The following is a 12,751-nucleotide window of genomic DNA, read 5'->3' on the forward strand; positions in this document are numbered from 1 at the left end:
TACGGCTAGTCAAGGCCAGCTTGGCCTCTTGGTCTGCAACACAAGAGGATCCTGAGGGATGTGTGGCTCCGGAGGTTGGAGGAATTGTGACTTCCAGTCGGTATCAAACTTCAAAGTTTTCAAGGCGTCATGTAACTGCTGCTTCTGCCGGCAGGTTGCTCCGACTCCATATTGTTTCCAGAAAGCTTTGATCCGATCCGTGTGATAGAGCTGGATTCTGAGGGGCTACTGCTGGTCTGACAGGTTCTTTCACCAGTTCCGGTCAGACAGAAGGGTACAGAGGGGTTCATTCACAGCACACAGTCCCTCACCTTCATCCTTTTGACTCTAAACACTGTAGCATCTTCTGATGGAAACGGGATGATGAACCACGTCACAGCGGTGTGATGCTCCAACATGGAGCAAAAGCTGAGGAGACCATGTTCCATCCATCACACCAAGAAAGAAGACAGTTCCAGGTGGAATGGGGGGTCCGAGCCGGTGCTAGAAGGTGGTCCAGTTCCAGGTGGAATGGGGGGTCCGAGCCGGTGCTAGAAGGTGGTCCAGTTCCAGGTGGAATGGGGGGTCCGAGCCGGTGCTAGAAGGTGGTCCAGTTCCAGGTGGAATGGGGGGTCCGAGCCGGTGCTAGAAGGTGGTCCAGTTCCAGGTGGAATGGGGGGTCCGAGCCGGTGCTAGAAGGTGGTCCAGTTCCAGGTGGAATGGGGGGTCCGAGCCGGTGCTAGAAGGTGGTCCAGTTCCAGGTGGAATGGGGGGTCCGAGCCGGTGCTAGAAGGTGGTCCAGTTCCAGGTGGAATGGGGGGTCCGAGCCGGTGCTAGAAGGTGGTCCAGTTCCAGGTGGAATGGGGGGTCCGAGCCGGTGCTAGAAGGTGGTCCAGTTCCAGGTGGAATGGGGGGTCCGAGCCGGTGCTAGAAGGTGGTCCAGTTCCAGGTGGAATGGGGGGTCCGAGCCGGTGCTAGAAGGTGGTCCAGTTCCAGGTGGAATGGGGGGTCCGAGCCGGTGCTAGAAGGTGGTCCTGACGAAGATGATTGTAAGGATGTTTTTCATATACGGACCATCCTGTTAAAGGCAGTTTGACTGTTTTTTGTCCGTTTGAAGCTTCGTGGAAACATCGTTTATTATCAGTTCAGTAAATATACGTAACTCTCAAAACTCCAGTAAGAAGAAACGGGAAACGTTCGGGTTTTACTGGGTAAATACATGTTTTATTTCCTGCAACACATTCATATCAGATGAAAACAGAAGTTATAGAAAAAATATTTATTTTTTCCACAAATATTAAACTCATTGAAATATTCTGTATGCGATTAAAAAGGAGGTGTCATGATGGAATGAGGCTTTCCGACGTTGAATAAAATAAATAAAGGTTTAAAGTTGTTTCATCTCTGCAGCCCGTCTGTCCAGTGCTTCTGCCGAGGATCAAACCACAAGTTAGTGGACCAGAAACCGTCTTTGACCGTGACGCCCAGCATTCCAACATACCTGTGATGACAACGGCGTGATGTCCTCCAGGTCTCCAAAGCAGCCGTGTTTATGGCGAATAAGACTCCCCCAGAGGAGCGAGCGCCGGCAGGACGGACACTCGCCCTCCACCGGCAGCAGCTGGCTGGGCTCCAGCCGCAGGAAGGTTCTGGCGAGGCAGATTAAATGAGCGCTCATCCCGCAGGACGGCTGGAAGCAGCGCAGCCTCTCCGACTCCTGACGAGGACAGAAACCTGTATTATTCCTGGTTCATCCATTGATATGCAGACATTAAGATGACATGAAGACCGCGGGCAGGATAGCAGATCTGGAGGAGAGCTACAAGTACCTTGACATACTGCAATAAAATGACAACAGCAAAAAGACCACAAGGAAATACCCTCAACAAGTACTGAGAAGCCAGCTTATAGGCAAGAACAAGGTCCAGGCCGTACCCAGCTTCGCCCTGCCAGTGATCAGATACCCTGCTGGGGTAAGAAGCTGGCCAAAGGAGGAAGTTCAGATCACAGATGGTAAAAGATACATCAATTCATCTACAATACATCAGGAAGAGGGCACCGAGGGATGAAGCACTTAGTGAATGTCTCAGACAATGGAATCTGGAGGAACACCAGATGGAAGAACCATCATGGGAGGAAAAGCTCCTGCATGGGATGTACCACCGGCAGATCACCGAAGTGGCCGATATACCAAGTCCTATCAATGGCTGGAGAGGGTCTACCAGACCAGGCAGGATCCCAGATCTACCATACCAGGCAGGATCCCAGATCTACCAGACCAGGCAGGATCCCAGGTGCAGACTATGCAAAGAAAACCCAGAAACAATCCAACACCTCCCAGCAGGGTGCAAGATACTGGCAGGCAAAGAATACATGGAGCGTCATAACCAAGTAGCTGGCATAGTGTACAGGAACATCTGTGCAGAATATGGACTGGAGACCCCTAAGTCCCAGTGGGAAACTCCCCCCAAGGTGGTGGAGAATGAGAGGACTAAGATCCTCTGGGACTTCCAGATCCAGACAGATAAAATGGTGGTGGCCAACCAAGCGGACATAGTGATGATGGATAAGCAGCAGAGGAAAGCCGTAGTGATCCATGTATCCATCCCCAATGATGGAAATATCAGGAAAAAGGAGAAACTGAAGAAGTACCAAGGCCTGAAGGAAGACCTGGAGAAGGCCTGGAGGGTGAAAGCAACAGTAGTACCCATAGTGATGGGAGCACTGGGGGCCGTGTCCCCCACACTGGAGAAGTGTCTCCAACAGATACCTGGTGGAACATCAGACATCTCCGTCCAGAAGAGATCAGTCCTAGGAACAGCTGAGATACTGGAGAGGAGCCTCCAGAACCCTGGTAGAGGACCCGAGTTGGAGACAAACAACCCCCCACTCTGCCCAGATGGAGGAGGGGGGAGGATAGAGTTTTTTTTAAATAATGTGTGTTTTAAAATCTTAATTGAGAAAAACATATTTAATTCAATATATTTAGTTAATTATTAAATAGACTTTTATTTGTTGGAAAAAATTAACCATTTTTATTGAGGAAATTAAATTGTCACTGAAGAAAAAAAAAACATTTATTTAGGAAAAAATTATATTCAACAGGCACCTCGCTTTTATCCAGCTATTATCCAGCTTTTATCCAACTACTATTCCAGCTATTATCCAGCTTTTATCCAGCTATTATCCAGCTTTTATCCAACTACTATTCCAGCTATTATCCAGCTTTTATCCAGCTATTATCCAGCTTTTATCCAACTACTATTCCAGCTATTATCCAGCTTTTATCCAGCTATTATCCAGCTTTTATCCAGCTATTATCCAGCTACTATTCCAGCTATTATCCAGCTATTATCCAGCTTTTATCCAACTACTATTCCAGCTATTATCCAGCTTTTATCCAGCTATTATCCAGCTTTTATCCAACTACTATTCCAGCTATTATCCAGCTTTTATCCAGCTATTATCCAGCTTTTATCCAGCTACTATTCCAGCTATTATCCAGCTTTTATCCAGCTATTATCCAGCTTTTATCCAACTACTATTCCAGCTATTATCCAGCTATTATCCAGCTTTTATCCAGCTTTTATCCAACTACTATTCCAGCTTTTATCCAGCTTTTATCCAGCTATTATCCAGCTTTTATCCAGCTTTTATCCAACTACTATTCCAGCTATTATCCAGCTTTTATCCAGCTATTATCCAGCTTTTATCCAGCTACTATTCCAGCTATTATCCAGCTTTTATCCAGCTATTATCCAGCTTTTATCCAGCTACTATTCCAGCTATTATCCAGCTTTTATCCAGCTATTATCCAGCTTTTATCCAGCTACTATTCCAGCTTTTATCCAGCTACTATTCCAGCTATTATCCAGCTATTATCCAGCTTTTATCCAGCTACTATTCCAGCTATTATCCAGCTTTTATCCAGCTATTATCCAGCTTTTATCCAGCTACTATTCCAGCTATTATCCAGCTATTATCCAACTTTTATCCAGCTACTATTCCAGCTTTTATCCAGCTTTTATCCAACTACTATTCCAGCTATTATCCAGCTTTTATCCAGCTATTATCCAGCTTTTATCCAGCTACTATTCCAGCTTTTATCCAACTACTATTCCAGCTATTATCCAGCTATTATCCAGCTTTTATCCAGCTTTTATCCAGCTACTATTCCAGCTATTATCCAGCTATTATCCAGCTTTTATCCAACTACTATTCCAGCTATTATCCAGCTACTATTCCAGCTATTATCCAGCTTTTATCCAGCTACTATTCCAGCTATTATCCAGCTTTTATCCAGCTACTATTCCAGCTATTATCCAGCTTTTATCCAGCTATTATCCAGCTTTTATCCAACTACTATTCCAGCTTTTATCCAGCTTTTATCCAGCTACTATTCCAGCTATTATCCAGCTTTTATCCAGCTATTATCCAGCTTTTATCCAGCTACTATTCCAGCTATTATCCAGCTTTTATCCAGCTATTATCCAGCTTTTATCCAGCTACTATTCCAGCTATTATCCAGCTATTATCCAGCTTTTATCCAGCTACTATTCCAGCTATTATCCAGCTTTTATCCAGCTACTATTCCAGCTATTATCCAGCTATTATCCAGCTTTTATCCAGCTACTATTCCAGCTTTTATCCAGCTTTTATCCAACTACTATTCCAGCTATTATCCAGCTTTTATCCAGCTTTTATCCAGCTACTATTCCAGCTATTATCCAGCTATTATCCAGCTTTTATCCAACTACTATTCCAGCTATTATCCAGCTACTATTCCAGCTATTATCCAGCTTTTATCCAGCTACTATTCCAGCTATTATCCAGCTTTTATCCAGCTACTATTCCAGCTATTATCCAGCTTTTATCCAGCTATTATCCAGCTACTATTCCAGCTATTATCCAGCTTTTATCCAACTACTATTCCAGCTATTATCCAGCTTTTATCCAACTACTATTCCAGCTTTTATCCAGCTTTTATCCAACTACTATTCCAGCTTTTATCCAGCTTTTATCCAACTACTATTCCAGCTTTTATCCAGCTACTATTCCAGCTTTTATCCAGCTACTATTCCAGCTTTTATCCAGCTACTATTCCAGCTTTTATCCAGCTTTTATCCAGCTACTATTCCAGCTTTTATCCAGCTACTATTCCAGCTTTTATCCAGCTACTATTCCAGCTTTTATCCAGCTTTTATCCAGCTACTATTCCAGCTTTTATCCAGCTACTATTCCAGCTTTTATCCAGCTTTTATCCAGCTACTATTCCAGCTTTTATCCAGCTACTATTCCAGCTTTTATCCAGCTACTATTCCAGCTTTTATCCAGCTTTTATCCAGCTACTATTCAGCTCTTCCTGGATTGTTTGGTCAATTTCAGATGAAACAATTCTACAGTAAGTTGGACCAGAATCTGGTTTTGGGTTTTGGAAATCTTCAAATACAAAGAAACGTTCAGGTTTGCACCAAAACACTATAAATCACGAAGTCTTTGTTGATGAAGACAGAAGCAGGACACCAACCTTCACCAGGCCTCTGCAGAGGAAACATCTGAACGTCTCCTGGTCTTCCTCGGACGGTAGCGGCCGCTTCTTCTTGGCCCTCACACTGCCGAATGCGACGGGGATGTGCAGCGGCGGCTGCAGGCTGGCCTCAAACTCCATCCTGTACTCCTGTTTGAGCCAGCGGGCCGTCAGCGGCAGCCGGCTCCATGGCGCTGCTCGCAGCATGTTGGACACTACGCGCCAGTGGAACTGAAGGCTGGACTCCTTCCTGGACCGCCGGGAGACGTGGGAAAGCCGTCTGGAGGCGTGAGGATGCTGCCAAGCCCACTCAAACTGCACAAAGAGATCACACTGAACATTTACACTGAACCAACATCATCTTAGAACCTTTAAAATCCTCTCATTCGGTCCAAACCTTGGACTTGTTACCATGGAGACCACATTAACCCTGAAAACTCCCAGTTTTAAATCTGAACCATCCTGTAGAGCTTTTAAACTAGTCACCTTGATGTTTCCATGACAACCTCAGTTGTCAGATTCATTTATTATCCTAACCGCTTAAGCTTGTTCCATCCTCCACGAGGCTGCAAGAACGAAAAAAACTTCTAGTTCGCTAGGTCCATCCATCCTCCAGGAGAAGCAGGTCCGCGGCGGGGCGGGTCGTACACGCGGCGTCATGTTTTTTCTCGGAGCCTCGAGAACAAGAAGAAAGTTCTCGCTTCTTGTGGAGGATGGAACAAGCTTCAATCCAACGAAGCGTCGTGGGGAAGCTGGAGCCTATCCCAGCAGTCTTTGGGCCAAAGGCAGGGTACACCCTGGACAGCTCGCCAGTCCATCGCAGGGCCAAGTGTCTTGTCAGGGGCATTTTCTTGCTTTTCTCATCACTTGTTGATCTTTGGCTGCTCCTGATTGGACATTACCGTCAGTTTATGCTCTCTGATTGGTGGAAAGTCTGACAGGAAGTGTCTTCATCATCATGTCCAGGTGAAAATAGAGGTCTCTTAGCAACATGGTAGTGATGGTGATGAAGATGTGATAAATAATGGTGGATCATGGATCCTTGTGTGAACTGTTTTTACCCTCCGGACCAGGCTTTGTTAAATGGATCCAAATCATTGATTGTTTCTTATTTAAATGTCAGCACACCGTTCATAAATTGCTTTATAGATTTATAAATGATGTCGTACACGTTTGCAACGGCGATGAGATGAATTTCACCCTGCATAACCTGCTGTGTAGGAAATTGTTTGACTATTCATAAAATGGTACAAATGTTCACCACGGATTACCTAAAATAAGAGATTAAAAACATGAATTATGAGATTATGATTTATGGATTTATAAGAAATCCACGTTTAGATGAAAACCTGTAACTTAAATCCTGTTCCTGCCAAAAGACCTTGCTTACGTTTCAGACTCTAAGTTCCATTTTCCTGTTTTTAAGGGATTTTATATTTCAGATTGTGGTTCTTACTAAAAATGTAAAGAATTTCAGACAGATCATTCAAAGATACTGTTCTCCAGTCAGTTACCCTCATACCCACCCTGAGTGCAGCGATGTCGGACGGAAAGCCGTGGATAATGAGGATCATCTCCCTGCAAACAACAGACTCGGATCAGCATTGTTCAGTCCAGTCCAGTCCAGACCAGTACAGTGCAGTACAGACCAGTCCAGACCATTACAGACCGGGTCTGGGGACTCACCAGGGTCCCGTAGGACCGGGTCTGGGGACTCACCAGGGTCCTCTCCCGCTGGTCCTCTTCGCTCCGCCGCGGTGCCGGCCGGCGTTGTGTTGTCCGATCCGCCGCTCCGGATCCACAGTGAAGCCGATGTAGATGCGACCCTTGAATTTGGGATTAGTGCAGAACAACATGTACACTCCGAAGAAGCTTTCTACCTCAACCACCATCCTGACAGAGAATAACCAGATTTTTCACCTAAATTAATATTTTTCCTCTTCAGCAGGAGCATCCATGACAGGTTCATTAAAACAAGTAAAGATGAGCTCGTCCAGCCAAACACCGACAGAAATGGCTAAAATTCCACTCACGCCATTTATATTAAATAATAACTTCCCAAAAAGGAAACCTACAAACTATGATGTCATAAAAATATCCTGTTTATTTTAAAAGCGAAACGGCGGTTGTTTTAGTTGTCTAATAAGCTGCCTGATAAATTAAGTTCCTAAAACAAATAGTATATCTCTCAGTAGCTGAATAAAAAGGATATTCTCGATAAACTTTAGAAAAGTTGATATGTTCACTTTTGTAAAAAAAAAAAAAAAAAAAATAGTCAAAAGAAAATAATATTGCAACGTTCTTGCGTTTTTTCTGTTTGTCTTTCTGAACGGACTTCTAATATTTTGATTCGCTACTTTAAAATGCGGGTCCTGGTTACGCTGCAAATTAGACGCCACTGATTGGCCACTGCTCTCAACTGCTGCGATTCAATTGGACAGATTTCCGACATCCCGGAAGTGTCTGAAATTAGGAAAAAGCCTGAAAGCGCTGCGAAGCTTCGGTTTTATTTCTAAATACTCCGTTTTTTGTTTCTTTTTAACAGACCGAGCATAAACATCTGTCAGACACCGCGGGGTGGCTGTTGTCAGACGGTCTGTCAGGTATTCGACGTAGAGATTAATTCATTAGTAGCGTGATTTCTATAATAAATGGTTAATTAACGGGACGAGTTGAAGGGAAAATGACCACAACAGCGGAGCACATCCGGGATAAACTCACCAAGGAGCTCGCGGCAGTGCACGTGGTGAGTGGCTGGCTGCTGATGCTGCAGCCTCCATCCTGGAGTTAACATCTGGTTTAATAATTAGCGGATGTTTATGTCAGCAGCTTTCATTCATGCCATCTGTTAGCTTATTTATGACATAAACATGTTCAGGCAGGAAGCTAGTTGTCATTTTTACTGAAAACATCATTAAACAAATTCCCTCTGAGTGAATAAAAAACAATTTTATTATCTACCAGGAGACTGGTGTCCCTGGGTAAACTGTGGGATCTCAGATCATTTAAACGTTTCTCGTGTTTTCCAGGACGTGGAGGACACATCACCCAACAGATGTGCTGCCAGCTTCAAAGTCCTGGTGGTGTCGTCCCAGTTTGAGGGAAAACCGCTGTTACAGAGACACAGGTAGATGTCAACCTTTGAGCCGGCCTGCACCTGACCAGGCTAACAACCAGGCTAACAGCTAGGCTAGGCTAACAGCCAGGCTGACAGTTAGGCTATCAACCAGGCTAACAGGCTACACTTATGCTAGTTGTTTAACATCATAAAGTCAGGAGTAACTGCTGACAGAGCATTCTGGATCCCCAGGTCCAGCTTCTGAATCTGTGGATTCTCCAGGTTTCTCTGTTAGTGCAGTGTGAGGCTCCAGGTCCTGCAGCAGAACCAGTTTCTGGGTGTGTGGTACATATGATCAGCTGTGATGAATCAGATAGATTTTTCTATATAAATAAATTGATATAATTTCACATTAAATTGATCGACTGCTGTCTTCGAAGCTTCTGTTCCTTATCAGGTTGGAACCGTCATTTCCTGCTCACAGCGTACAGCGACTGGCGGGGCAGCTGGTCTGACTGGAGGGACGAAATGCTACGGTTGGACGGCGTCGTCTTCCTCCAGTCAAACCAGGACAGTTATTCCTGCCATTCGTCCTGGAGTTCGTATTATATCAGAAGGATAAACTGGAATCTGGTTCGTCGTCACTCCTCCTCGGTCTGGTTTGGTTAACTAGAAACCAGTTAAACCAGGAGCTTTTCTGCTGTGTGACGTTCCTCAGTGCAGTTTGGAAATGTTAACGTTAATCAGAGCGCCATCCTGACTCTGCTGACATCTCATTTCTGATGATGTCACTGTCACGCTGTCTGCTGATTGGTCCTTAAATCGTTGTTAAAATGACTGAGGATGTCATTAAATCAGTTTTCTTTGTTCAGTTCATTTAAAAATCAGTTCTGAAACAGAAAGAATGTTTGAAATCAGTGGATTCTTCCTTTTGCCATCATCATCATCATGTGTGTGTGCTGACAGGATGGTGAACACGTGTCTGGCTGAGGAGCTGAAGGAAATCCACGCCTTCGAACAGAAAACTCTCACAGTGGAGCAGTGGGAGAAGCAGAAGTCGCAGTGACCCCAACTTTCCTGTGTGTCGGTGTCTTCAAGCCGTAGGAGACGCCCGTCTGCCCGATGATGTCATGATGTTTGTTGATGCAAAATAAAAACATTTTAATCGTTTCATGTTTTTGTTGAACTGATTCTTTTTGTTTTGTTTTTTATCCTGATTTATTTGCATGAAATTCCTAAAAATATTTTTCTTCATGGTAAATGATCTTATAAAGCACTTTTCTACACTATCTGTCACAGTCTGTCGACATGCTCTCTACAACATCAAGAGAATCAGACGTACCTGACAGAACACACAACTCAGCTTCTGGTTCAGGCTCTGGTCATGTCACACATCGATTACTGCAGTTCCCTACTGGCAGGTCTGCCTGTATGCTGGTTAAACCTCTGCAGATGATCCAGAACGCCGCAGCGCGTCTGGTTTTCAACCAACCCAAATGAGCTCATGTCACTCCACTGCTAATCGCTCTTCACTGGCTTCCGGTTGCAGCACGCTTCAAATTCAAAGCTTTGCTTCTGGTTTACAAAACAATAACTCAGACGGCTCCCGTCTACCTTCACTCCCTAATCCAGACCTACACTCCCTCTCCACAGCTACGTTCCACCAGTGAAAGATGCCTCGTGTTACCACCACAACGTGGGACTAAATCACCAGCCAGACTCTTTTCCTCTGTTGTTCCACGATGGTGGAATGATCTCCCAAACTCTGTCCGCTCTGCAGAGTCCCTGTCTACTTTTAATGTGCTGAAGACTCAGCTCTTCAAGGAGAACTTCAACACTTAGTTTAGCTGTATTTGTTGGAAAGTTGGAGAACTTAGCCCAGTTCTTTGCAACAAACTTTATGGTATTAATTCTTTGTATTATAACATCGGTGATTTTATGTAGTGGGAAGGGAGTGAAATAAAAAAAAAACCAAAAAAAGCCTGTAGCACTTCCTGGAAGGATCTGCATCGAGGGCACTTCTGCATGAAAACCTGGAATCCAGCTGGAAAACAACCCCAATCTCCAACCACCATCATGTCTAAGTAACTAGACGTGTGTTTGGTGTGAAACCTTCAGGCTGGTCGCTGCAACATCTGGAGCATCTGGATTAGTTTGACCTTCAAGCTGAACTCTAAGTTTTGCTGCTGAAGGGATGCTGTGGACTGTTTCTGTTCTTTTAACCTGTAGATCCGCGTCAGAACGTGGACTTTGCTGCCACCTTCAGGGATTTCACAGTAACTGCAGGAGGTCCTGCTTTGCTGCTTCTGTGCTTCCTCCTACAGGCCATGAGCATGCATGTGAGGTAAACTTTGTGGGAATTCATCCTAGGAGTGCGTATACCTGGCAGTCCCCAAGGAACTGGCTACTTACTAAAAATGGCTGCAGATCCCTGCTATTCTGTACGGACACAAAGCTTCCTCCGGGGGGCTTCCCAACTGCTTACTGACCCCTAATCAATACTTCCAGCTCCTGCTGGAGTTGAAGAGACATGGTAAAAGTTGTTAACTGGTGAAGAGTTTATCTCTAACACTGATGGCCTTTCTAAGCAGAGAACACGTTAAACTGGTTTAACTGGTCTCATCCCAACACTGGTTTATGTTGGGATGAGACAAAAAGTCTTTGATGTTTTTCTTAAGTAAAAATAAAACGTCGTTTCTTCGGACTTCTCGGGTCCTTATGGATATGAAAGCAGATTTTTTCGGCGTATCATCACTGCAACATGGTAGTCCACCTCCAGCAGTGGGAAACATCTGGAATCGTATCTGTGAACCTCCAGATTGTACATTTGGAAGGTTTTATTCAAATTAAAATATAATTTCTTTTAAAATGGCCCAGAATGTTACTACTTCTGAACATGCTAAGATAACCATGCCCCTTCCTCCATCCACCAGCAGCCGTGTCTGCTCAGCAATGACCGATTGTAAAACTGTCTCACATCTATACATCTGAAGTGTTATGAACGTTCAACAATCCCCGACATTCACATAGAAGTGTGATAAACGCTAATCTGTCAGCTGCAAAGGTACAGTTAGCTCTAGAAGGTTAGCATCACTAGCTTATGAAATTAATAAAAATGTAAACACTTTATTAATTCCCAAAGGGAAATTCAATATTGCACTAGATAATTAACTAGAGGAGGTCTTGTTCCTCCTGAAGTCAACAATCATCTCTTTTGTTTTGCTGCTATTTAATATGAGATGATTGTCACCGCACCATTTAACAAACTGACTGACCAGTTCTCTGTACTCTGCTTCTTGTCCATCCCTGATACACCCCACAACTGCAGAGTCATCAGAGTATTTCTGCAGATGACAGGACTCAGAGTTGTACTGGAAGTCTGAGGTGTACAGAGTGAAGAGGAATGGCCAGAGTACAGTTCCTTGTGGTGCACCAGTGCTGCTGACCTCCATCTCAGACACACAACCTTTCAGTCTCACAAACTGGGGTCTGTTTGTGAGGTAGTCATAGATCCAGGTGGTTGTGGAGGTATCCACCTGGAATTTATGGAGCTTCTCACATATGATGGCATCTTCAACCCCAAGTCCATTACGATATGCAAACTGGAATGGGTCCTGAAAGGTGTTTACTTGCTTGTTGAGGTGAGCCAGTAAGAGTCTCTCCAGGACTTTCATGATGTGAGATGTCAGGGCAACTGGTCTGTAGTCACTTGGTTCAGCTGGTTGTGTTTTTTTAGGCACTGGAACAAGGCAGGAGGTTTTCCACAGCACTGGGACTCTATTTTGTCTCAGACTGGTGTTGAAAAGGTGCTGGACAACCGGACATAGTTGTTTTGAGCAGGTCTTGAGAACTCTGGGACTGACACCATCTGGACCTGCAGCCTTGTTCTGGTTCAGTTTCTCAAGTTGCTTCTTAACCTGATTGCAGGAGACAAACAAGGTGGAGGTCTCAGGATGTCCTGATGTGGAGGGAGATGAAGCGGTGTTCTGGTCCATGACTGAGCTGCAGGGTGACAGATTGGAGGCGTGACAGGAAAGCAGTGGGCTTATGGAGGGTGTGTGGTCTGTTGGGCTGGAGGTAGGGGGTGAACTGAACCTGTTGAAGAATATGTTCAGCTCATTAGCTCTGTCCAGACCTCCATCAGGCTGGTCCCCCTTTAACTTGAAGCTGGTGATCTTCTTCATTCC

General features: G+C 44.6%; 2 protein-coding genes across 2 annotated transcripts; one reads left to right on the forward strand and one right to left on the reverse strand.

Moving 5' to 3' along the window:
• Positions 1-1,192: 1,192 nt before the first annotated feature.
• slx1b (SLX1 homolog B, structure-specific endonuclease subunit) lies at positions 1,193-7,559 on the reverse strand. Its single transcript, XM_079257710.1, has 5 exons — positions 7,226-7,559; positions 7,033-7,084; positions 5,507-5,821; positions 1,481-1,696; positions 1,193-1,407 (listed from the first exon to the last, which is right to left on the reverse strand). The coding sequence occupies exons 1-5, from the start codon at positions 7,396-7,398 to the stop codon at positions 1,378-1,380; spliced, it is 786 nt and encodes a 261-aa protein (XP_079113836.1). The 5' UTR covers positions 7,399-7,559; the 3' UTR covers positions 1,193-1,377.
• A 405-nt stretch (positions 7,560-7,964) lies between these two features.
• On the forward strand, positions 7,965-9,716 carry LOC306769390 (bolA-like protein 2). The gene is made up of 3 exons (XM_079257975.1): positions 7,965-8,252; positions 8,536-8,633; positions 9,531-9,716. The coding sequence occupies exons 1-3, from the start codon at positions 8,190-8,192 to the stop codon at positions 9,628-9,630; spliced, it is 261 nt and encodes an 86-aa protein (XP_079114101.1). The 5' UTR covers positions 7,965-8,189; the 3' UTR covers positions 9,631-9,716.
• The last annotated feature ends 3,035 nt before the right edge of the window (positions 9,717-12,751 follow it).

Source organism: Telmatherina bonti (genome assembly GCF_933228915.1).
Source record: "Telmatherina bonti genome assembly, chromosome: 18".
NCBI classification, from domain to species: Eukaryota; Metazoa; Chordata; class Actinopteri; order Atheriniformes; family Telmatherinidae; genus Telmatherina; species Telmatherina bonti.